The sequence below is a fragment of the Lepus europaeus genome, chromosome 3, assembly GCF_033115175.1.
Source record: "Lepus europaeus isolate LE1 chromosome 3, mLepTim1.pri, whole genome shotgun sequence".
Taxonomy (NCBI): Eukaryota; Metazoa; Chordata; class Mammalia; order Lagomorpha; family Leporidae; genus Lepus; species Lepus europaeus.
This window is the reverse complement of record NC_084829.1, coordinates 98,345,269-98,371,766: the sequence shown is the minus strand read 5'-3', so window position 1 is coordinate 98,371,766 and position 26,498 is coordinate 98,345,269. Positions and strand designations below refer to the sequence as shown.

General features: G+C 36.6%; 1 protein-coding gene across 5 annotated transcripts in view; it reads left to right on the top strand.

Annotated features, from left to right (window-relative positions):
• The window catches only part of ASCC3 (activating signal cointegrator 1 complex subunit 3), a 382,634-nt gene that overhangs the window by 255,574 nt on the left and 100,562 nt on the right, over nt 1-26,498 (top strand). For all 5 annotated transcript variants that reach the window (XM_062186549.1, XM_062186553.1, XM_062186551.1 and 2 more), the window contains 4 exons: nt 18,537-18,674; nt 18,767-18,887; nt 21,292-21,424; nt 25,352-25,477. In XM_062186549.1, coding sequence (XP_062042533.1) covers nt 18,537-18,674; nt 18,767-18,887; nt 21,292-21,424; nt 25,352-25,477 — 518 coding nt within the window. The remainder of the gene's footprint in view (nt 1-18,536; nt 18,675-18,766; nt 18,888-21,291; nt 21,425-25,351; nt 25,478-26,498) is intronic.

Sequence of the window (26,498 nt, the reverse complement as noted above, 5' to 3'; positions counted from 1 at the left end):
GTGTTTTCATGTCTGCCCTTGGCTTCCTCCATGTCTATCATTGATGATCTTACACAGCCCGGAGCATCAGTAAAAAACACAATGCACCAAATGAACTAGTATCTAGCCTTAACAGTTGGCTCATTTCTCCCCCTCCATTTCTTTTTTTTTAATTTTTTTTATTTGACAGAATTAGACAGTGAGAGAGGGAGACAGAGAGAAAGGTCTTCCTTCCATTGGTTCACCCCCAAATGGCCGCTACGGCGGCGCACTGCGCTGATCCGAAGCTGGAAGCCAGGTGCTTCCTCCTGGTCTCCCACGTGGGTGCAGGGACCCAAGCACTTGGGCCATCCTCCACTGCACTCCTGGGCCACAGCAGAGAGCTGGACTGGAAGAGGAACAACTGGGACTAGAACCTGGCGCCCATATGGGATGCCAGTGCCACAGATGGAGGATTAACCAAGAGACCCACGGCGCCAGCCCCCTCCCCCTCCATTTCTGATACCTCACTTAGGGTTGGTACTACTACATATTTGCCTCAGTATGTTATGTTTAATGGATACTTCAGAATCTACTTACTTAGTTTCCCAGATGACTTTATAATCTGGCAGATCCCAAAACAAACATACAGGATACTAAATGACTACCTAAACTACAGTGAAAGCTAACATTTTATATTTAAAATGTCATCATTCTTATTTATATGCAAATACCAAATACTTATTCAAGATAATAATTAAAGGTCAAAATAATCTTGTCAAAGGATTTCTTTTTAAATATTTATTTATTTATTTATTTCATGGCACAGTTACGGAGAGGGAGAGAAATCTTTCATTTGCTGGTTCACTGCCCACATGGCCACAACAGCCAGGGCTGGGCAAGGCCAAAGTCAGAAACCAGGAGCTTTTTCTGGCCTCCCATGTAGGTGGCAGGGGCCCAGACAGTTGGTCCATCTTCCACTGCTTTCCCAGGCGCATCAGCAGGGAGCTGAATCGTAAGTGGATCAGCCAAGTCACAAACCTGTGCCCATGTGGGATGCCAGCGCTGCAGGCCATTTAACCCACTATGCCACAGTGCTGACCCCAAAAGATTTTTTTTGTCCTATGTAGTTTAATAGATAATATCTAAATGAGTCATCCTGTTGCTTCTAAAACAGTATCATAACTTAAAAGGCAAATTCTGAAAAACAGATATGCGGAATATTGATGATTTGGTTTATGAGCAGTGCCTATCCAGGCTTAATTTTATTTCTCTTGGATTTTATACCTAGCAGTAACCCAAATGGAGACTTTTCTTTGAAGTCAGGGTACAAAGTGCATACCTACTGAGCACATTTTGGGTGTTTGCTCAAAGTATACAGGCGCTATGCATTTAGCACATATGTGACTCACATTAACTTCAAATATGAACCTCATGTGCTCTTCCAGCTATAATATACTTCTATTACTTTAAAATTTTTTAATGTGTGATACTAAAGGAACTGGATATATAGTTCAACTGTTGTGTGAAATTATTTCTGTTTTGTATTTATTAAATTAGCAGAGAAATTTGTCAGCACACCTAAGTGGAAACCATTAAATTCACTTCCATGGTTTCTGCAATCATTGTAGATTTTTGCTGCTAAAATAAGACAGAGGTTATGTTATTTTAAGATATTTTGTTTCACTAACCCCATCTCAAGAGTAAAGCAACCCAGGCTTTGTTTTATGACTGTTCCTTAAAGTAATCACCTTCAAAGTCAAACTTTCAGAGGGTTTGCAACTTATTACTTCATCAATTCAGACTGATTATACCTAAACCTGCTTAAAAGTAGAATTTCAGTTGTTAACCTCTAAATAATTAACTTAAAATAGGAAGACTTTTGGACATTTTAATCTTTGTATGGTTTATTTTCTGTAATATTCTTGGCTGAAAACTTAGTGGCTATTCCTGTTGCCCATGCTTGCACAGCATTCGATGTATATTCTGTGAAAGAACAGAGGTTACTGGTTGACTCTTGTAGACAATATAATGTATTTGAAGGAGGCCAGGGCCACAGCCATTACCCAGGCAGCTCTCCACAAATAATCAAAATCTACTCATTTATCTCCAAGAGGAGACAATTAAAAATTTCATCACAGACTGCATTCAACAGACTCCTAGATTTCTGATTTCTTTTTTTTTTCAAGATCTTTTTTTTTCCTTTTTTTTTCCGTTTATTAAACTTTTATTTAATGAATACAAATTTCCAAAGTACAGCTTATGGGTTACAATGGCTTCCCCCCTCCCATAATTTCCCTCCCACCTGCAACCCTCCACTTTCCCACTCCCTCTCCCCTTCCATTCACATCAAGATTCATTTTCAATTCTCTTTATATACAGAAGATCAGTTTAGTAGATATTAGGTAAAGATTTCAACAGTTTGCCCCCATATAGCAACATGAAATGAAAAAAATACTGTTGGAGTACTAGTTATAGCATTAAATAAGAGTGTACAGCACATTAGACAGAGATCCTACATAATATTTTTTTTTAAAAATTAATTTTCTATGCCATTTCCAATTTAACACCGGGTTTTTTTTTTTTTTTTCATTTCCAATTCTCCTTGTATACAGAAGATCGATTCAGTATATAATTAGTAAAGACCTCATCAGTTTGTACCCACACAGAGACACAAAGTGTAAAAATACTATTTCAGTACTAGTTATAGCATCACTGCACATTAGACAACACATTAAGGACAGATCCCACATGGGATGTTAAGTACACAGTGACTCCTGTTGCTGACTTAACAATTTGACACTCCTGTTCATGGCGTCAGTAATCTCCCTAGGCTCTAGTCATGAGTTGCCAGGGCTATGGAAGCCTTTAGAGTTCGCTGACTTTGGTCTTTTTCCGATAGGGTCATAGTCAAAGTGGAAGTTCTCTCCTCCCTTTGGAGAAAGGTACCTCCTGCTTTGATGGCCCCGTTCTTTCCACTGGGATCTCACAGAGATCTTTCATTTAGGTCTTCTTCTTCTTCTTTTTTTCTTTTCCATGGTATCTTGGCTTTCCATGCCTACAATACTCTCATGGGCTCTTCAGCCAGATCCGAATGCCTTAAGGGCTGATTCTGAGGCCAGAGTGTTGTTTAGGACATCTGCCATTCTATGAGTCTGCTGTGTATCCCGCTTCCCATGTTGGATCATTCTCTCCCTTTTTGATTCTATCAGTTAGTATTAGCAGATACTTGTCTTGTTTGTGTGATCCCTTTGACTCTTAGACCTATCAGAGCCATCAGTTGTGAGCTGAAATTGATCACTTGGACTAGTGCGATGGCATTGGTACATGCCACCTTGATGGGATTGTATTGGAATCCCCTGGCACAATTCTAACTCCACCAGTTGGGGCAAGTCCGATTGAGCATGTCCCAAATTGTACATCTCCTCCCTCTCTTTTTCCACTCTTAAATTTAACAGGGATCACTTTTCAGTTACAATTTAAACACCTAAGAATAATTGTGTGTTAATTACAGAGTTCAACCACTAGTACTAGAACAACAACAACAACAAATACTAAAAAGGATAAAGTATTACATTGTACATCTAGCGTCAGGACAAGAGCTGATCAGGTCATTGTTTCTTATAGTGTCCATTTGACTTAACAGGTTTTCCCTTTGGTGCTCAGATGTCACCGATCAGGGAAAACAAATGATATTTGTCTCTTTGGGACTGGCTTAATTCACTCAGCATGATGTTTTCCAGATTCCTCCATCTTGTTGCAAATGACAGGGTTTCATTGTTTCTTACTGCTGTATAGTATTCTATGGAGTAGATGTCCCATAATTTCTTTATCCAGTCTACTGTTGATGGACATTTGGGTTGGTTCCAGGTCTTAGCTATTGTGAATTGAGCTGCAATAAACATTAATATGCAGATGGCTTTTTTATTTGCCAAATTAATTTCCTTTGGGTAAATTCCAAGGAGTGGGATGGCTGGATTGTATGGTAGGGTTATGTTCAGGTTTCTGAGGACTCTCCAGACTGACTTCCATAGTGGCTTAACCAGTTTGCATTCCCACCAACAGTGGGTTAGTGTCCCTTTTTCCCCACATCCTCTCCAGCATCTATTGTTGGTAGATTTCTGAATGTGAGCCATTCTCACGGGGGTGAGGTGAAACCTCATTGTGGTTTTGATTTGCATTTCCCTGATTGCTAGTGATCTTGAACATTTTTTCATGTGTCTGTTGGCCATTTGGATTTCCTCTTTCAAAAAATGTCTATTGAGGTCCTTGGCCCATCTCTAAAGTGGGTTTTTTGTTTTGTTGTTGTGGATTTTCTTGATTTCTTTGTAGATTCTGGTTATCAACCCTTTATCTGTAGTATAGTTTGCAAATATTTTTTCCCATTCTGTTGGTTGCCTCTTCACTTTCCTGACTGTTTCTTTTGAAGTACAGAAACTTCTCAATTTGATGCAATCCCAAATGTTAATTTTGGTTTTGACAGACTCCTAGATTTCTTGCTTACATCTGTTCATCGTCTTGTTCTTTCCCAGTCCTGTCTCAATTTCCTCTTGTCAGTGGACTAATTATATCATTATCCACAGCCAATACAAGCTGTATTCAAAAGGCGAAGTTACGGAGAGGAAAGAGAAATAAAATTAGTTGAAATATGTTGTGGTGAACATTTAACCCTAGAGGTTCAGGTACTCATGTCCCATATCAGTGGACCTCACTTTGATTTCTAGCTCTGGCTCCTAACTCCAGCTTCCCACTAATGCAGCTCCAAAGAGGCAGCAGTGATGGCTCAAGTATTTGGGTTCTTGACACTGACAGCTGTATTGAGTTCCTGATTCTTGGCTTTAGTCCCGGCTGTTGTAAACATTTGGGAAAGAGCCAAATGGGAGTTAGCTTCCTCTCTCACTCTGTCCCCCCCGCCCCACCAACTCCTCTCTTTCAAATTAAAAATTTTTTTAAATACATTAGTGTGTGTATGACATAGCGGAGAAGCAAGGGTAGAGGCCCATAGTACTTATTTCTACAGTTAATCAGGGAGTCTAAAAGATATTTATATTTACTCTATCTCCTATCACCTGGATACTTTCTCTTCAGCCAGCCACGAAGCTATTCAAAATGCTTTTATTCAATGGGGTTACCAAAACCCAGATTCTTGAGAAATTGGAACTTGGATTTTTACATGTGATTAATATTGTAAGGTTGTAAAAATCTTTAATTTTTCAAATGGATACAGTAGCATGAGAATTTTTCTAGGACCTATCAGTGATTTTTCTCTCACCTGTTGTATAGGAGCAGTCCAGTTTCTTCATCAGGAAAGGTGAGCCAGCCTGTAGTGTGGCCACATTTTGTTCTCCCAGTAGCATGGGAGTCTCACATGGTTATGTAACTATTTTAGCTTCCAAAGAAATTGTTCATCTTTTGAGTGTTGTACCCCTAAACTAGGGAAGCTAGAGTTAGAGGAAAGAGAAGCAGAAACTCCACAGGTGATTTTATTAGCTCTGATTTCAAAAGGTATCAACCGACCTTGACTGCCTAGTTCTGACACTGGAAGAAATAGTATCACTGGTAATTGCTAGTTGAAAGCATACACCTCATCCTATAGGACAGCACCTCAAACTTTCCCAGGTGTTGTCTCTCAGTTGGCACAGTTGTGTCATTAGTGTATGAAGCCAGCTTTTCCTGGTGATGAGGAACGTAAGAAGACCAGTGCACCCCAGACATTATCTTGCATTGTCCTCTGTAAAGTGAGTTCCTCAGTCATGTTGGTATATAAGGCAGTCAGTGGAAGAACCATGATGGTGAGGGAAAAAAAATCAAAATTCAAATTAAGTGTCTTTTCTTGTAGAGATGAATAGATGTCCCTTCAGTGATAGAAAACATCCAATTTTATCTCTTCACCACAAATAACTCTCTGGTTCCACAAATAAAATACTTTGTAATAGGCCCAAGGTTTGTGCTGGTGGCATATTAGGCACTGAGCAATGCTTCTAACTGGATCTGTCTGAGGAAAAGGCAGCTTATATTTGGCCCATGCATAATTTTCATATCTTTCACCACAGCCACTTAGTACATGAACCCACTGTGTAAAACACTGGGAAGGAGGCTGTCTGGTTCCTTACAGCTGCTCACTTTGCCCACTTGACCATTAACAGCATTTTTCACAGTGCTGTTTACCTTTTGGTAGGCATCCTCATGGGATACAGCTAGTCTTATTCTGGGACTATTCTAAGACTTCATCCACATGAAATTTCTTCCTTTCTTCCCATCTGTGCTTCGGTGGTACTCTTGCCAAGCTCCTCAGCATCTGGCTAATTCAGTAACTATGGGGCAAATTATGGGTCACCAAATTGTATCATCTCTACTTCACCATAAAGGTAAAGAGTTTGATCAACAGCTTTATTCCAAGTTCACTTGGTATCACATAGTTACACTTTCAGTCTTCTTTCTTTCCCCTTCCCCAAATATCCACAAAAATAGCTATATTTGACCTCAGATCTAAACACAGACTTTACCAGGTCTTGTGTCTGTTCATTTAACACAGATTTAACTCATCTAAACTTACCAAGCAATGTATTAGCTAACATCACGTTCTCCGAGAACCAGTGTGAAGACAGAAATTTTAAAATGTAGGTACATGTTTTGTGTATATATAGTTAATCAAATAATAGCAATTGTGATAATTAAGATGCAAGAAATCAGTAAGTGATGAAATAGAGTAAGAAAATGGAAAAGAGGGGCCGGCGCCATGGGTCACTTGGTTAATCCTCCGCCTGTGGCGTCGGCATCCCATATGGCGCTAGGTTCTAGTCCTGGTTGCTCCTCTTCCAGTCCAGCTCTCTGCTGTGGCCCGGGAGTGCAGTGGAGGATGGCCCAAGTGCTTGGGCCCCTGCACCTGTGTGGGAGACCAGAGGAAGCACCTGGCTTCTGGCTTCGGATCGGCATAGCTCCAGCTGTAGTGGCCATTTGGGGAGTGAACCAACAGAAGGCAGACATTTCTCTCCGTCTCTCTCACTGTCTATAACTCTACCTGTCAAATAAATAAAAATAAAAAAAGAAAGAAAATGGAAAAGTACTTGAAATAGCATCATGAGGGAAGACTTCTCTAAGGAGATGACATTAAAAGTGATAACCAAAGAAGGAGATTGAACTAGCTATACCAAGAAAGGAGATAATAGCATTTCAGCCACAGGAAACAGTATGTTAAAGGAACTGAAAGTTGAACTTCACTGTAATGGAATGAGCAAGGAGTAGAGGAGAGTGGCACAATTGAGAGGTAAACAGAAGCCACCTTGTGCAAGGCCCTGTAATCACGGTTAAGGATTTTTAATTTTCTTCTAAGTACTATGGGAAGATAGTCATTTATTCCTTTATTCAGAGACATTTATTGAGTTCCTTTCTGTGTATTAATGTTTTTGCCCTTATGGAATTAACGTCTTGATACCATTGACAGATAACAAGTAAATAAGTCAAGTTGTGTTGATTCCTATGAAAAACAAGTAAACAGGGTGAAAGGTATCAGGAGTGCCAAGGGCAGTAGTGCGTGGTCGTACATTGGTAGAAGTAGAGAGGTGAGATAACCACTGAACAGAGAACTGAAGGTTGCAAGCCAGACATCTGGGGGAAGTGTGTTCCAGGTCATTAAAACTTGGAGAGTTGGCAAATTACACATCCCGATTTACATTTCAAGATCACTTTTGCTTCTTAGTGGAACGTGGATTATAGTGGACATAAATTTGCAGTAAATGATGGCAGTGGCCTCTGGGCCACATCAGTTGGAAGCAGGAGGAATGGATAGATGAATTTAGGACTAGAAACAAGAAGATTGATGAGGAATAGAGTTTGAGAAAAAGGAATCAAGAATGACTCCCCACTTTAGTAGCTCAGACATCTATGTAAATAATGATACCTTCTGTTTCAAATTCTTTAAAACCTGATGTTAGAGGTCAATATCCATCTATATGCATACTTCAAGATTCTTAGGAAATTGAATTGAAGCTTGTATATTTTGGTGCAAAAATTGTATAAAATCCATAATTCGTTTTCATAAAACACACATTTCTATAACTTTTTAAAGACCCCTCATGTGTATAATTTCAAAAATTTTGTGCACCAAAATAAACATCTTTCAATTCTGTTTTCACACACTTTTGGAAGTACTCTTCTCTTTTGATTAAAGCTCAAACTGTTGATGGCTGGACTGGTAACGAAATTATGAGGCTAATAATAAATACCAAACAGGCATTATCTACAAATTTGCAGAGCACTAGATGGTACAACTCAGTTGAATCTCAGACTAAAAGAGACTGTTCTGCTTTATTTTACATTATTGTAAAATAATTCAGCAGTAGAACAGGAGACATAGTTATTTCTAATGTACAGAGTATTTCGAAAAGCTTAGTAGTGCTTTACAACCTGTTAACATCTTCTCAGGCAGTGATGGTATAGGAGCAGCTTTAAAGAAGGCCTCATCCCTCCTCCATTTTAACAATTGTGACTTATCCCACATAGACCTCTATCAATGTTACATAATCTCTAGAATATTTACATCAATAACATACCCATATAAATGTAACTTAAAGTTTATGATCTTAGAGCTTGACAATACTTTCCACACAAAATGATCCTAATTAGCTATAATCTCTACAGGATGGATTCTGTATCCATTTGAGGATTTCCAGGGACCCACCTGGAAATCAAGGTCCAGGGATTTAACTCAGAACTTTGTGAAAAAAAGTCAAAGATATCAAATTTAAAAAAAAAAAATGATTAAAATAAGATGTCCAAGGGCCAGCACTGTGGTGCTGCAGATTAGGCATTCATCTGCAGTACTAGCATCCCATGTGGGTGCCAGTTCAAGTCCTAGCTTCTCCACTTCCAATCCAACTCGCTGCTATTATACCTGGGAAAGCAGTGGAAGATGGCCCAAGTGCTTGATCCTGGCTTTGACCTGACCCAGCTACCTGTTTCAGGCATTTGGGTAGTGAACCAGTGTATGGAAGATCTCTCTGTCTCTCCTCTCTTTCTCTGTAACTCTGACTTTCAAATAAATAAATAAAACTTAACCAAAAAAAAAAAATAGGATGCTTGATCATTATGAAATAATCATTAACTTAATCAGGGTGTTTAACCATCTAAAAGATCACATTTCATTATAGCTATAAAGCAGTCACTTAAATATTTATACTTGATATTCAAAATCTTAAACTCTTAAGATGCAGTTTTTCAAGCATTCAGAACCCAACAAAGCAGAGAATGCATGAGATTATTTGAAAGAATATTAAATTTCTTTCCCTCATTTAATTACCAAAAGGTAAAGAAAACTGTTGTTCTGTGTCTCTTCTGATAGGATGCTCATCCAGATAACTTAGAAGTTAAACCTGATGGAAAAGTACCCAGACTTAATGAGACATTGAAATAGTATGTGTCGCCGGCGCCGCGGTTCAATAGGCTAATCCTATGCCTTGCGGCACCGGCACACCAGGTTCTAGTCCCGGTCGGGGTGCCGGATTCTTCCCAGTTGCCCCTTTTCCAGGCCAGCTCTCTGCTATGGCCCGGGAGTGCAGTGGAGGATGGCCCAAGTCCTTGGGCCCTGCACCCACATGGGAGACCAGGAGAAACACCTGGCTCCTGGCTTCAGATCAGCACAACGCGCCGGCCGCGGCGGCCATTGGAGGGTGAACCAATGGCAAAAGGAAGACCTTTCTCCCTCTCTCTCTCTCTGTCACTGTCCACTCTGCCAGTCAAAAAAAAAAAAAAAAGAAAGAAAGAAAGAAGAAATAGTATGTGTCCAAAGTTACAAGTATACATCTTATAAAAGAACAAGAAACTTTGACTAGAAAATCTCTAAGAAACAACAACAGAAGACATTGTCTGATCACATGAAACAATTTAAAGACATCAAGAAAAGTCAGGTGTAAATAATCAAGTTCTATCAGCCAAGGCTCCTAAGATAAACATTTTTAGTATCAGGTCATAACAATCAGAACTGATGAGGAGAAAATAGATTACAAACGATGCCTAGACTTTTAAAGGAAGGAGTCAATTAAGTAGAAACTAAAAGGAGAAGTTGCAATTTAGAATATGGTTGAAAATGTTAATAATTGGATTTTAAAATTTTTAAAAGGTCAAAACCTCTTACAAGTAATTACTATCAATATTTGTATTTTAAAACAACCTTATTTCTTTAGCATAGGGGACCAAATCATAATTTTATTTATTTGAAAGGCATAGTTACAGAAAGAGAGACAGAGAGAGAAAGATCTACACACTGGTTTTCGGTCCAATGGCCCAACAGCCAGGCCTGGGCCAGACCACAGCCAGGAACCTGGAACTCCATCTAGGTCTCCAGTGTGGGTAGCAGGGGTCCCAGCACTTGGACCATCTTCTGCTGCTTTCCCAGCTACATTAGCAGGGATCTGGAAGCTGGATCAGAACCAGAGCAGCTGTGACTCACACAGGCATTCATGGGATGCAGGCATGGCAATCAGCAACTCCAACTGCTATACCACAACACCATCTCTACCTTTAAATGTTTACTTTAGAGCTATTTCTTAGCCTCAGTAACTTAATAGCAAGTGAACACTTAGCAAGCAATTTTGAGCTGTCAAATATCAACTTTATAGGAATCAGTGAACATTGCATTATACCTTTACCTATATTATTTGTTTTTAGGTTAATATTATACCTTTATGATTGCAAATATATAACACAAGTGAGTATAATATGCTTGACCAGCAAACCTAGGCACAAACATGTCAATCACTGAAAACATCTTTAGTTTCTTTTTACCAACAAATTCTCTATCAGAGAACCTATCACATGAACCAAAAGGTATTTGGGGTCAATTTAATAGTTGTAATTTATATGAAGTCAGTTAATACAGAGCTCTTAACAAAATTTTCCACATAGACATGACATACAACATGAACACACATATAACACATACATAACATGTATCACAATACACAACAAGAAAGCAGTTTCTCTGATAGCTTTTTAAACATCTTTAACTGCTTTTTAAAATTACCATCAATCCATTAGAATTACTTCTTTCTCTTAGTAACCTGAATTAAACATACATTTTCTCAGTTGGAACCTGAAGGAAAAAAGAACTTAGCTTGAGCATTTAGTTTGGAAAATAACTCTAGTTCCAGTAAAGGAGTTGGACATTTTCACATGTAAAGGAAATTATATCTTCGTTTCCTATTAGATTGCCACTCTAATAGAGAAATATTTTTTGTTGCATTATGCTTATGATTTCTTGTTCCCCTCTGTCAGTTGCCTCAGGGATATTGATCACAATTTACTACAGGTTCTAAGACATCAGAGGAGTCCCTTGGCCTCTGCTCTACCATCCAGGTGAGGTAGAATTGTAGCTCCAGCATTTTCTAAATTAGGAGGGACTCCTAACATGTCTCCTTGAACATTAATTGCCCCAGACACACAGCAGGTGGAAAGTTTAAGGAATTTATCTGATCTCTTACAAAACCTTTCTAGCTGCAGAATAGCCTAACAGTTAGGGACCCATTTAACAGCAATCTTTCTTTCAAATCTAATACATACATAAGCCACACAGTATTACAGAAAAACACCATTTCCTTCTTAGTCATAGGGTCTTAACTGGGAGCTGTCCAGTCAGCCAATATGCAACCCCAGGGGGCTTTTGCATGGAGCTGGAATTGAACTGCTCTTATTTCACCGAAGAGAGAGAAATTCTCCTACAAACAACCAATCAAATGAGTACTCCCCTAAACCAAATCCAAATCCTCCTCACGGAGGAACTGAGGTAAACGCCTCCACTTCAGATCCAGCTCTCTGCTATGGCCTGGGAAAGCAGTAGAGGATGGCCCAATTCCTTGGACCCCTGCACTCACCTGGGATACCTGGAAGAAGCTCCAGGCTCTTGGCTTCCAATCGACCCAGCTCCCGCTGTTGTGGCCATTTAGGGAGTGAACCAAGGGATGGAAGATCTTTTGGTCTCTCTGCATCTGCCTCTATAACACTGCCTTTCAAATAAATAAATCTTTAAAAAAATAATTCTCAGTTGTCAAACCAACAGAAAATTAAAAAAAAAAAAAAAAAAAAAAAGCCTTAGACTCTTGTCTCCTACCAACTGATACCAAAACATGCTCTAAAACGACCTAAGCTGGGTCCAAGTGGTGTAAAGCCATGTTCAGCTTACCCAGTCTTAGAGCCCATCAACTTCCCCAACGAACCATTTCCTCGTGTAAACAAAACGTGTATAGGTAGCTGATGGCTTAGCAGGAAGAGCAGGAATTCCTGAGAGGAAATGTTCTCAGCAGCTGCTGGCATGTCCCTGGAGTCCCAGTGGTGAGTTCAGCTCTCCACAAGCAGCTCCAGGGTGGGACACAAGTGGCCATTGCCCTTCCCTGCTGATATGAGAGGATTAGGCCACTAGAAGAATATACCCCAAAGTTCATTCGTGCTCATCAGTTTTGTTCATGGACAAATAGGCCTTTGTTGCTCACTGCTTGGATGGCCAATTCACCAGAGATACTCAAATATCGGTCAGAAGAAACCAGCATCTTGGGAAAAGAGAGATTTCTTGATACAAAATGTGTTCTTTCCCCCAAATTTAATTCTTGTTAATATTGTGTTTATTCATGTAAAATTCTCCTTTAGAAAATTATTTAATTAACCCTTTCATTATCTCAATTTTAAAAGCTTTTCAATATGTGAAAATGCTCCCCAAATGTGTGTTAAAATCTAAATTCTACAAAGTTGAAAATAGTCTAAAAGTTGTTTTTAAAAATAAATATAAAGTGATTACACTGAAGTTTCCTGCCAATGGTGTAGTGGATTAAATAAGAAGCATGAATTTAAAAAAATCTTTATTTTCATAACTCAATTTTGATATTATTACCATTAAAAATTAGGCCAAATTTTGAAAGTAATATTGTATGTATGTGGCTGATACAACAAAGATTTTTCTGTCATTATTTATAACTCATATATATATATATTTAATTCACTATATATTTATTTTATGTATACTTTACATATAATCACATGTAAGTGTATAGTAAAAATACAGTGAGTCACTTAGAGGTGTTATTTTCTGTGCTTCAGAGAAAGCAGTCAGAGAATTTTAAGTTTTGGGAGTGTTAGTAAAGTTTAAAAACCTTCATTCTTATTTTATTTCTTGAATTATTTTGTAACAGAGTGTTCTAAAGCATTTCTTTTTTCCATCATTAGTTCTTTCTCCTTAATCTAGGGATTTTATCATACAGAAGTGTATCATAAGAAATTAACATTTGGTAATTGTAAGGAAATTTTTAACTTCATTTAACATCTGTACCAGATATGTTACACTTAATCACTTTTCTTTAAAAAAAAAGTCTTCATAACTTTCATGAACCTTCTGTATGGTGCATCTTTTATTGTGCATTTTAGACAATTGATAAGCAATATTCAGTGGCATATGGTCTGAGTCTGACATGCTTTGAAAAGAGTACAGAGTTTTGATAATGAGGATTCTGTGAAAATGGGAAAACCAGCACAACAGATATGTTTTGAGAAAGTATGGGTTTTTAGCATCTTGAAACAATATATCACACTCAAAGGGACAGAATTGGGCTGCACAATCTGTTAGCTCATTCTTGTCCAATCTGGTCTCCTCCTTTCTTTTGGAGCCAGCATTGTCATCAACTCACTGAGTTATATTCTGACTGGAATGTATTTCAGGCACAGAGTAATGTATCTACTTAAATGGAATCCTATCTTTCTACAAAAGCTTTTTGAGTATAATAAATTTAAAATATAAGAAAATTCTATTAAGTTAGAGTAAATGGTTCAACAGTTTACATATGTGCCTCCTCCCCCACCACCCAAAAAAGAAAAAAAAAAAAAAAAGACCACTACTTAGAAAAACATAGATCTATATTTCTTTATATTTCTTTTAGGAACCATATTGAATAATTTGTGAGTTGAACTATCAGATAGCTAAATGTATTTCTGAGGCTCTTTATTGGAAAGATACCTGTACATCAGAAGTATTTGTTAAACAGAAGTGAAACTATGGAAATAAAACTTGCTCTAGCAAAGTGTTTATTTATTATGGAGGGGGTTTTTTAGATCTGTAGCAGCCTTTCATAACAAGAAGCAATCCTGATGTCCTAATACAGCATTTTATTTAATAAAAAAACTTTTCTTCTCTCCATCTAAAATTATACTTAATTTATAAATTTAATCATCTTTAGAAATTATCCTTAGAGAAATTAAAAAATAGTAACCCAAATATGTGTTATTGGGCTTAATTCTTCCGTGAAACTAGGATTGAGAAAGGCTACTCAATGATACTAAAAATCACTGAATTTATGTTTTGAATTTAAAACATAACAAGTTGCATAAATGAACAGTTATATTAAAATTGCATTACTTTATATGAAAGATTAAATATGATAAAATTTGTAAAGTGATATGGATGATATATAATAAATGTTCAGCAAATAGCTGTTTTCGTGTTTTAACCTTTTAATATCCTAAGATCCTGAAAAAAATCCTTTAGTATGGTGATTTGTTCAAGTGAAACTTATTTTTAAGCTAGCAACAAAGATGTAAATAATTTAATCTACAAAATTATATCTTCAAATTTATATAGGCTGCCTTAGTAGTATCTTGTGCTGAATGATGAACAACTATAAATTTCGCTTTTTTTATGTTCGAATAATTTGGAATTCGTCCACAGAAGCCATGTAGTAAATGAAGTTGTTTTTGCCTGTGTGTGTGTGATTGTTCTCATGAGGATTTTTAAGTCTGCCATTTCGAATTGGCAAATAGTTCTTTTTAATGCATTGATTTATGTGAAAATGGGGGTGGGAAGAGTGAGAAACAGCTAGTCATCCCTGATGTGAAAGGCAGGACATTAATGCCTTACCCGACATCCGGCCATAGGATTCATTCATAGCTTTTCTCTGGTAAATGGTACATTATTTGAGGGGTATGAATGGCATTGCCATGGTTACTATAAATTATACAAATATATATTTGACTTATAAAATTGAAAATAAAAAACAATTTCTGAAACTGATTGTCCGAACAAGAACCTCAGAGAATCATAGTGAACTATTTAACAAGAAATAGATAATAGTTAATTCTCATAGTGTAACTAGTTAGTCCTCTGTATATAAAATTGAACTAAAAATGAACCATAATGAAGAAGGGGATGGGAGAGGGAGTAGGAGGTGGGATGGGAGTCGGGGTGGGAGGGAGGGAGGGTATGGGGGAAAGAACCACTGTATTCCTAAAGTTGTACCTATGAAAAATGCATTCATTAAATAAAAGCTTTAAAAATTACAAAAAAAGAAATAGATAACAGACTGTCATTTGAGAATGGCTAAAATATAATTTATGAGACAAGCACCTTTCTTCATAGCATACATTTGGAGGCTAGCATTTTGGTATAGTGGGTTAAGCTACCACCTGCAATGCAATGCAGGCAATCCATAAGGGCGCTAGCTACTCCACTTCCAGTGCAGCTCCTTGCTAGTGGCCTGGCAAAAGCAGCGCCAAGATGGCTCAAGTACTTGGGCACCTGCACCCACATAAGAGACCCAGAAGAATCTCCTGGCTCCTGGCTTCAGCCTGGCCTAACCCAGGCCCATGCCCCATTTAGGAAGTGAACTAGTAGATGGAAGAATCCCTCTCTCTTTCTCTCTCTCTCTCTCTCTTTAACTCTGCCTTTCAAATAAACAAATATTAAAAATAAATAAATAATAATATATATTTTTAGTCAACTTACATATCCTGTATTAATTTAAAGTAAAGTAGGTTTACATTAATACATTTCCATATTCCAGCTAACATTTCATAAGGCAAATAATACAGGAATATCAGGTGGCTATACTGTGAATATGAATCAGAATGAGCTGTTTCTACATTGCATTTACTTCAGTGAAAGTCAATAAGCAAGATTTCTGATGTCTATGTCATTAAAAAGTGTTTATAGTACTTCTTAAAATTTCGCCACGGCTCACTAGGCTAATCCTCCGCCTTGTGGCGCCGGCACACCGGGTTCTAGTCCCAGTCGGGGCGCCGGTTCTGTCCCGGCTGCCCCTCTTCCAGGCCAGCTCTCTGCTGTGGCCAGGGAGTGCAGTGGAGGATGGCTCAAGTGCTTGGGCCCTGCACCCCATGGGAGACCAGGATAGGCACCTGGCTCCTGCCATCGGATCAGCGCGGTGCGCCGGCCGCAGCGGCCATTGGAGGGTGAACCAATGGCAAAAGGAAGACCTTTCTCTCTGTCTCTCTCTCACTGTCCACTCTGCCTGTCAAAAAATAAAAATAAAAAAATTTTTAATTTTAAAAAATATTTTAATTAAACATTTTAATAGACATAAAATTGCACATATGTATGATGTACCATGTGATGTTTTGATATTTTATGCATTAATTACCATAAAGCCATATTTCATCTTCTTATTTTATGGATTATTAGTGTAAAACAGTTTGCTGTCAATAAGAAAACTCAAAGTTTTTCTGGCAATTGAAAAATAAAATGAGTAAGGATGAAAGCAGATGGAGTGTTTCATTATATGGATATTTTGGTCTTATGCATTTTTACTAAACTGCAGCAGCCAGCTAAGATTTCTCTACCTGGGGATTCTGTACACTACTTAATGTTTTATGCACAGTCAGAAAATAAATGAATTACAAGTATACTTGTTTATATTATGGGTGGTTAATAGTAGGGAATAAAAAAGATTTGAAGACATTGTCAGTTTTTTATTCTTCTATCTCAGGCATATAAAAATCACATATATACCTTTTGCTAAATTCCTCCTCCACTACTGCTTACTGTTGGGATATTGTGGTAAAGCTATAGATGAAAGTAAAATATGCCCTTGTTTTAAAGGCTCATGTTTTTTCAAGTCATTTGATATCTACATTATTACCCTCGAAGAGTTGCCCAGAAAGAACTTCTTTATGTCATCCTCCGCTTTAAAGATAAGTAGAAATCTGTCCTGAAGCAGAATGAGGTTGCACTTTCTACTTAGATTTTTACAGGGAGTATATTCTGTAAGAAAGTAAGATTTGCTGCTTGTTGCCCGTAAGTTTCTCATGCAGTGAGACTGTTTTTGTAATCACTCATATGAGTTTCAAAGACCATTGAGACATATGACAGGGTAGTAAACTAATCTAGGGCTAGAAATAAAATCTGCTTAAGATGCAAAAACTAGGATATATAAAAATTCTAAATAAAATAAATTTAATACTAAAAATAACAGAATTATGAGAGTACATTTAAAAGCTCATAGAAAATTATATTAAAGGACAAGCTTATTTTGGCACCAAAATGAAACTCATGAATAGTTTTTTCAAAGCATCTAATTTCCATGAACTTTTAGAATTACCCTTGGTTCTAACCAATGTTACTGGAATAATTGATTAACTACATAGATAAATAAACTTTTGTTCCTGCCATATTTTATATATAAAAATAAATTATGAATAATTATTTAAATATAAAAGCTATAAAAATTTGGGAAAACATTAGGTAAATGTGTATTACATGTATTTGGGGGAAAGTTTTCTAAGCAATACAAGGGATCAATTTAAAAATTTAGATCCATTAAGTTTTTAAAAATTACAAATAAAATTAAAGTACTAATAACTGGATAAAAATATCTGTAGCATAGGATGGACAAGGAATTGATAGCTTTGAACTATATAGAGCTGTCACAAGCCAGTATAGAAAAAAAGGCTACTACATAACATAAAATATAAACTGGTGATGTATGAGGAAGGGTCAATAAATATGAAAAGTAATAGCTGAATTACTGATCAAAGAAATGAGAAATATGCAAAGGTATACCAGTTTTTTTTTTATTTTCTTATGTTCTTATTAATGTATTTTTGGATTACTAAAGCAAAATGGGCTCTGAAACATTCTTTAGAAGTCCAGAATGAGTTTGTGATTACAAACTTGAATCATGCTATTTTCTTTCTTTTTTAAAGAAACTTACTAATACATTAGATTGTCAGGTTCATAGCAAATTCTTCATAACTACAACACAGTTCTCATCAGTTCTCATGTTAATGTGATATTAATACAAAGAGACTGATTACATGCATTTGACAGAATTCTAAGAATATAATGATTCTTGCCTTCCTCCCTCCCTTCCTTCTTTTCTTCCTATTAAGTAAATATTTTATTTATTTAATTGAAAGGCAGAGTTACTGAAAGAGAGGAGTGACAAAGAGAGATCAATCTGCCATCTACTAGTTCACTCCCCAAATGGCTATAATGGCCAAGGGTGGACCAAGGATGAAGCCAGGAGCCAGTAGCTTTATCCAGTATCCCACCTACATGGCAGGGGCCCAAGGGCCATCTTCCACTGCTTTTCCAGGCACATTAGCAAGGAGCTGAAGTGGAAGTGGAGCAGTCGGGACTCAAACTGGCATCCATCGCCACAAGCCAGCCCCAATTAATTTAACTTTAATCCTAAGTGTACATGGGACCTCTATTTTTATATTAGAAATCAAAATTAATCAAATACATAATTTTACATAAATATAAAATTTAAAGCTATTGTGTCTGTATGCTATAATTGTGTTTTTATTTGCAGATGGAAAACATCATTGGAACAGTAAAAGATTCCAACCTGAAGCTGACGCTTGCTTTTGGAATAGGAATGCATCATGCTGGACTGCATGAGAGGGACCGGAAAACAGTAGAGGAGCTATTTGTAAACTGTAAAATTCAGGTAATCTTTTTCTCCTCCCATGAACACAAATTAAAATGTAACCTAAAAGTTGAATTTTACTCTGATATAAAGATATTATCTCTTGTTTTTAGGTGCTTATTGCTACAAGCACATTAGCCTGGGGTGTAAACTTTCCAGCTCATTTAGTAATTATTAAGGGAACAGAATATTATGATGGAAAAACAAGACGCTATGTGGATTTTCCCATTACAGGTAGTTCTTAAATTTTTTAGAGATGTATTAAACTCCTATTTTTATCTTAATAATTTGAATTTATATGGAGTAGATTTTTGAGAATTGTTTGTATTTAAACATTTGATAAGCAAATTATAAAATTTTGGTCTCTGGTGCAAATATTATATAAAATATTTAACTTTTGTTTACTTTTACCAAGGCAGTTCAATAAACATAAAAATACTGATGCTCTGTCTCTCCCTCTCTCTCTCTCTCTCTCTCTCTCTCTCTCTGTAACTCTACCTCTCAAATAAATAATTAAAATCTTTAAAAAGATGAAGCATTTCAGGCATGGAAAGACAAACCACTGTGGCAAAAGGTGTCCTATATGAAGGACCTCTGTTGGTGAGACACCAGTGGAAAGAAGTGATCATTGAAGAAGGATGTGCTTTTCTCTGAAGGGAGAAGAGAACTTCCACTTTGCATATGGTCTTTCCTAAATATTGAAGGAGTTTGAGGATTCAAAAGGCTTCCATAACCTAGGCAGCTCATGTCAAGAGCCTCGGGGTGATCATTGACATCATGCATAAGAGTGTTAATTGTTAAATTAACAACAGGAGTTACTGTGCGCTAACTTCCCATGCAAGACCCCTGTCCTCAGAGTTGTATCATGAAAGTTAAAGTAAAACTGGACTCAAAGATTTACATCATTTAGTGTATTCAGTGGAGGATATTCTTATGTCTCATAAGTTTTAGATAAGCCTAAGTGCCCAGCTCCATTGCCTGTTTCCTTTGATGCTTCTTGGATTAATAATAAAACTTGTTCTCAAAGAAAAAAAAGTATATTATCACAAAAATTAGAAGAAAAATAAGAAAGGAAGCAGGAGTAAGGGAGGGAGTAAATGAGGGAAGGAGGACAGGGTAGGAAATGTACTTAAAATTGTATATATGGGCTGGTGCCATGGCTCACTTGGCTAATCCTCCACCTGCGGCGCCAGCACCCCGGGTTCTAGTCCTGGTTGGGGCACCAGATTCTGTCCCAATTGCCCCTCTTCCAGTCTAGCTCTCTCCTGTGGCCCAGGAGTGCAGTGGAGGATGGGCCAGGTCCTTGGGCCCTGCACCCGCATGGGAGACCAGGAGAAGCACCTGGCTCCTGGCTTCGGATCGGCGTAGCGTGCCAGCTGTTGTGGCCATTTGGGGGGTGAACCAACAGAAGGAAGAACTTTCTCTCTGTTTGTCTCTCTCTCTCACTGTCTAACTCTGCCTGTCAAAAAAAATTGTATATATGACATACATGAAATTTGTTCAATTTATATAAATTAAAAATGTAAATAAAAAAGATAACTTGATGGTTCCAAATTCATAAATAGATCAAAGTACAGATTAGTAGCTATGAGGTACTTATTAATAAATTATTATTAAGCATTACTGTGATTAGCTTTAAAAATATTTCGCTAGAAATTATGCTCTTCAAGGACTTCCAAAACCAGAGTTGCTGGCACTTGAGTTTATGCATGAATACTCTATTAACATACTTTAAAACTTGATAAAATCATTTTCAGTAGATTCTTGAAGGAGGACATAAACAATATAGATTTCCACTCAGTGAATTCATGTAAAAGCTATATCACTCCTAAATCTTTTTTTCTTAAGATTTATTTATTTATTGGAGAGGTAGAATTATGGACAGAGAGGGAAGAGACAGCACAGGGTCTTCTATCTGGTGATTCACTACCCAAATGGCCGCAATGTCCAGAGTTGAGCCTATCTGAAGCCAGGAGCTAGGAGCTTCTTTTGGGTCTCCCACATTGGTGCAGGGGCCCAAACATTTGGGCCATCTTCCTCTGCTTTCCCAGATCACAAGCAGAGAGCTGGATCAGAAGAGGAGCAGATGGGACACAAACTGGCGCCCATATGGGATTCCGGCACTGCAGGCAAAGGCTTAGTCTGCTACGCCACGTGCCAGCCTCCCTCTCACTCCTAAATCTTTAGTTACCTCAGAGATTCCTACCGTATAAAACAGAAAAAAAATTTATACCATAGATGGGAGGAAGGGGAAGCCAAATAGACTATTTATTCATGGGAAAAATAATCATATGACTAACGAAGATATTTTTCTATGTGTTTTTTTTTCTTGTTTAATTAAAATACTAATACCTCTTAAACAGTATTTTTAAGCATTTAACCAAAGAGATTTCATCTTTCTTACATTCACCCTTTTGGGAACTCAATTTGCATCATAATTTCTTGCTTATTTAATTACCAATTTTCTGAATAAATTATATTACTTTAGGGAACTTAATAGTAGCATCAGAGATAGAATCTATATTCTTACAGTATTCTGTTTCCTATGTTATTTCGTCACATTGTAGAAGTATACCTAGTTGGTTAATAGGCCTTGTGCTACCACATTGCAGCATCGATCTTGTTCTGTATTTTGTAGATGTACTCCAGATGATGGGACGTGCTGGGAGGCCTCAGTTTGATGACCAAGGCAAAGCTGTAATTCTGGTTCATGACATAAAGAAAGATTTTTACAAAAAATTTCTTTATGAACCTTTCCCAGTAGAATCAAGGTAAATTTTACTTTTAATTAATTTAAATAGATTCATTACATAACAAGTTAATGTTTTTCTAGTAATACATTTTATCAGATAAAAAAATCAGTAGTGCTTGTAATGTAAAAGGATAATTTGATCTGTAACTGAATGTAATTATTACTTTAAGACAGCATTCAATAATAATTCCAATTTTACAGGGAAGTTTTTAAAAGCAGCCTTGTAGAACACTATTCATTCACATTGAATTTGAAGGCAGATGACCTGGGTTAAACTATGGAGTTTGCCATTTACTTGCTTTATGTTGAGCAAGTTGTTAAATTCCTCAGTTACTTAGTGTACCTGTCTGTAAAATGGAGATTATAACAATACCAGCTCTCACATAGAGTATTTACAAGTATCAAATGCCTACTGCTAGCAGTAGTGTGTGTCACAAACTAAGCATTTAACAAAGTGTTAATTTGTTGAGAGATTTTTTTTTGTATAGTTAATAAATATGTATCTAAAATAAAGGGGCATGAGACTAATTCAGAATTACCCCATTTTTTTTGTGGACTAGTAACCACTATTCCTTCTATAAAGTCTTCCCTTATTTGCATGTTTTTAAAGATTTATTTATTTATTTGAAAGGTAGAGTTATAGAGAGAGATATTCGATATGCTGGTTCACTCCCCAAATGACTCAGCCAGGGCTGAGTTAGGCTGATGCTAGGAGCCAGGAGCTCCATCCTTGTCTCCCATGTAGGTGCAGGGGCCCAAGCATTTGGCCAGTCCTCCACTGCCCTCCCAGGTGTGTTAACAGGGAGCCAGAAGTGAAGCAGCTGGGACTCAAACCAGCGCCCATGTGGGATGCCTACACTGCAGGCCACAGCTTTAACCTGCTGAGCCACAGCACCAGCTCCTTCCCTCATTTTCTGAGCTGAAAATTACCCTTTTCCTCTCAGATTTATATCATAGTCTTTTCTGTATGCTCTATCTCCTTTACTTCAGTCTAACTGCATTGAAGACAGAAGATATTTGTGGACTGTACTGCAAATATTAATTGGATTCTTTGTTCTCTTATAACTGCTGATACTGATTTTCACGTGGAAAATATAAAAGAATTAAATGTTATCGGATATGGCTAATACTATGCTAAGAGAACTTTTATAACCTTAAATATGTATTTTAAAGAATAGAGGATGTAAAGTGAGTGATCTAGGTGTCCATCTCAAGAATTTGGAAAAAAGTAACAAATTGAACTCAAATAAAGAAGATAGAAGAGTTAATAGCACCAATTAGTGAATTGAGAATAAACATACATTAGAAAAAAATTAATGCCAAAATTTTGTTCTTTGAAAAACGTAAATCAAATTGATAAACATTTAAGTTTGAATATCAAAAATGAAAAGAATTTAAATGAAAGAATTTATGCAAATAATTGTTAAAATTTAGATCAAATGATAAAATTTCTTATTAAAAAACAACTGGGGCAGCTCTGTGGCACAGCGGGTTAACGCCCTGGCCTGAAGCGCCGGCATCCCACATCGGTGCTAGTTCTAGTCCCAGCTGCTGCTCTCTCTCTGCTATGGCTTGGGAAAGCAGTGTTAGATGGCCCAATTCCTTGGGCCCCTGCACCCATGTGGGAGACCCAGAGGAAGCTCCTGGCTCCTGCTTCAGATTGGCGCAGCTCCAGCCATTGCGGCCAATTGGGGAGTAAACCAGCAGATAGAAGATCTCTCTCTCTCTCTCTCTCTCTCTCTCTCTCTCTCCCTCTCCTCTCTCTGTATAACTCTAACTTTCAAATAAATAAATAAATCTTTAAAAAAAATAAAAAACAGCTAAAGTTAGTTCAAAAGAAATAGAAAATCTGAATAGTCTCTTATCTGTCAAAAGAACTGAATATGAAATTTTAAATTTTTCCATGAAGAAAGATGCTTCACCATTGACTCTTTCATAATTTTTAAAGAATAACATTTTACATGAGCTCCTTCTAATAGTAGAGAAGGGGAAATATTTGCCATCTTTTGTGAGAGCAGAATAACATGGATATCAAAACCTAAATAAAAAAAAAATAGAAGATAGGAATGTAACAAACCTCTGTCTCATGAATAAAGATGTAGAGATCCTAAACAAAAGAATCAAATCTAGTGATGTACAAAATGAGAAATTACGACCAGGTGCAGTTCTTTCCATAAATACAGTGATTTATTATTTGAAAATAATGAATGCAATTCACTGTATTAACAGAAAAAATGAGAAATCATATGATCATTTCATAAATGTAAAAAAAATCATTTGATAAAATCTCACACCCATACATTAAAAAAAAAAAAACTGTCACCAAGAAGAAGTATAAGATAATGTCCTTACTCTGATAAAGAATATAAGCAAAAAAAAAATCTGTAAACATCACAATTAATTTTGAAATGTTGAAAGCTTTCCATTTGAGATAGAGAATGATATAAGAATGGTGCTTTTACAACTTAAACATTGTGCTAGAGACTGAAGCCACTGTAGTTAAGCCAGTAAAATAAAGAAAGCTCAAGATATGACTAAAACAGCACAATTGGGGAGTTCTGGGGGCATTGGTAATGCCTAATTGTAGTATTGAATATACAACTCTGTTTACATTGTAAGAATTAACGTAGTTGATTTATCAGTAAAATTAACTAAAATGTTAAATTTTGTACCTTGATATGATAATTATAAATATTTCATCTATTACAGAATATTCCATAATTTATTCACATCTCTGGTAATGTGCATTTAGAACATTTCCAGTTTCCCCTGTTTACATGTAATGTTGCACTTAGCTATTTTGATTTCCTTTCCTCACAGGTAAAAATTTCTTTGGCAGGTCATAATGAAAAATTAAAATTATTTATTCTAATAAATCTTGCCAGTTTGCTCTCTCTGCTACTGATGAATCCAGTGCAACATATCAAATTCATTTTCACCCAACTTACTAGGACCATTTTTTCATGTCCTTTGCAAAATCTGTTTCTAATACCTGCATATTGTTCCACATATCATTGTCCATTAACCTTTTCTTCTGTTACACATTGCTTCTTTTTTTTTGTAGTTTACATTAGTAGCTAAAATGAATATTTTTTTATGCCAGTCTTTCAACACATACAATCATCTCTGCATACTCCACAACCCTAATATAATAGTGTCTTCTGTGACTAAGCACTTAATGTTCATGGAGTGAATAAATGAAATATCTTGACTCATTCATCCATCCTATTATCCCTTTCTTTCTGTATTTCCTGTATTCTATCTCAGTATTTATTCATAGTTCCCCCAGTTCTCCATGAGTAGTATTTTCTGTACTTTCTGAGGTATTTCTTCTGTTGCCGCTCACTTTTGTGATGTCATCATCACCTCCTGAAAGTGCTAGCTGCCTCCCTGTCAGGCATATTTTCCATTCACAGTTTATTTCCCCAAAGTGATTAATAATAATAAGTACCATCTGTTGGATACTTACATATGATAGATACTAGTGATTGCTTTCAGCAAATTATTACTATTTATTTACTTGAAGTATTATGTAATTACAGTATTTTTCTGATGTTCTCTCTCTGACTAGTCCAAATTATATTTATGTTCAAATGAAAGAGTAAACACACTTTTTAAAGGAAAATAAGAAAATCAATATATAGTATTTGCTAATAATACATATTTTTGAGTTCTTAATACTAAATAATTTACAGATTATATAAATTGTTTTATTATAATTTAATTTCTCTTCATGGAGAAGAGAAATTGAAACCAAATTCCCATCAAATAATTTGGAATGAATTATTTACAAATTATATAAAATTGTACACAAAATATGTAAATTATGCAAAACATTTGTTTTATATCCTGGAACATTAAATCTGAATCTTGACTATGTGATATACATTTAAATGTGCTTTTTTTAATGTTCTTCTGTGTTTCCTGTGCTTTGTTCACTGCATAGCTTATTAGGAGTGCTTTCTGACCATTTAAATGCAGAGATTGCTGGAGGTACAATAACTTCTAAGCAGGATGCACTGGACTATATCACCTGGACTTATTTTTTCCGACGTCTTATCATGAACCCTAGGTAGGTACCAAGCTTCTTTGAAGAGCAGTTATTTACCTTTCTGTTTTACACTGAAAAGAGATAATCTGAAAGTAATAAACTCCAAATCCAGGTCCTTTCATGAAAATCAGAACTTCAGACATTCTAAGTATATTAATTTGCCCAGAGAATCAAATGATTTCTTTGCTATGATTATATTATATTATATTGTAAGAATAATAGTTATGTGTATTTACTACTTAATTTACTTACCTTAGAATATCCTCAGGAGTTTGCTCTATATTTGTAAAACACAACCCCTGCATTCATTAAGAAATACAAAACTACATGTTAGCATGTGCGCTAGGTGTAGTTGGAGTTTAGACACTTGTGAAGTTTTAGGGGGAAAAATTGTGAGGCATTTGTACAGGTTAATCAGAGCTCTGCAGAGAAAATCAAGTTGGGATATGGTGGAGTATCTTTTACTCCTGTCAGTATGTTGGATCTTCATTCAGTACCACATGTCAGATGTCATAGTAAACTCTTAGGCATAAAGATGTAAATCATCCTGTATCTCAAGGGCTGATCTTTTGGCATGGGAAAAACATGTATGACATTACAATGTAAATCATGTCATCTAATAGAATCATATCTAAACCTGTGGGAGTGACAACCTTACCAAAGAGATGACACCTCATCCAAATCTCAACTCAGGAACAGGAGTAGAAAAGGTGGAAGATACTTCAAGCAGCAAAGTATTCAATGGAAAAAGATCCTCAGGGCTTGAAAGAAATGTGTGTTCAGAGAATGTGAAAAAGTTTGATGTAGCAAGAGCTTAAAGAATGTGCAGGCAAGAAGACTGTCTTGGCCAGAAAGTAGGCCAAGTGCCAGACAGGATAAAAGGCCTCTGTACCGTGCTGAGGAGGCGATCTTACTGACTGATGAGCCATTGAAAGTTTTTAAGCATGGATTAACATCACTAAATTAAGCTTTGTTTCAATGATTAGAACACTCCAGTAAGAAGTAAGTTAGATGGGGAGACAAAGACAGTCATCCCTCTCTA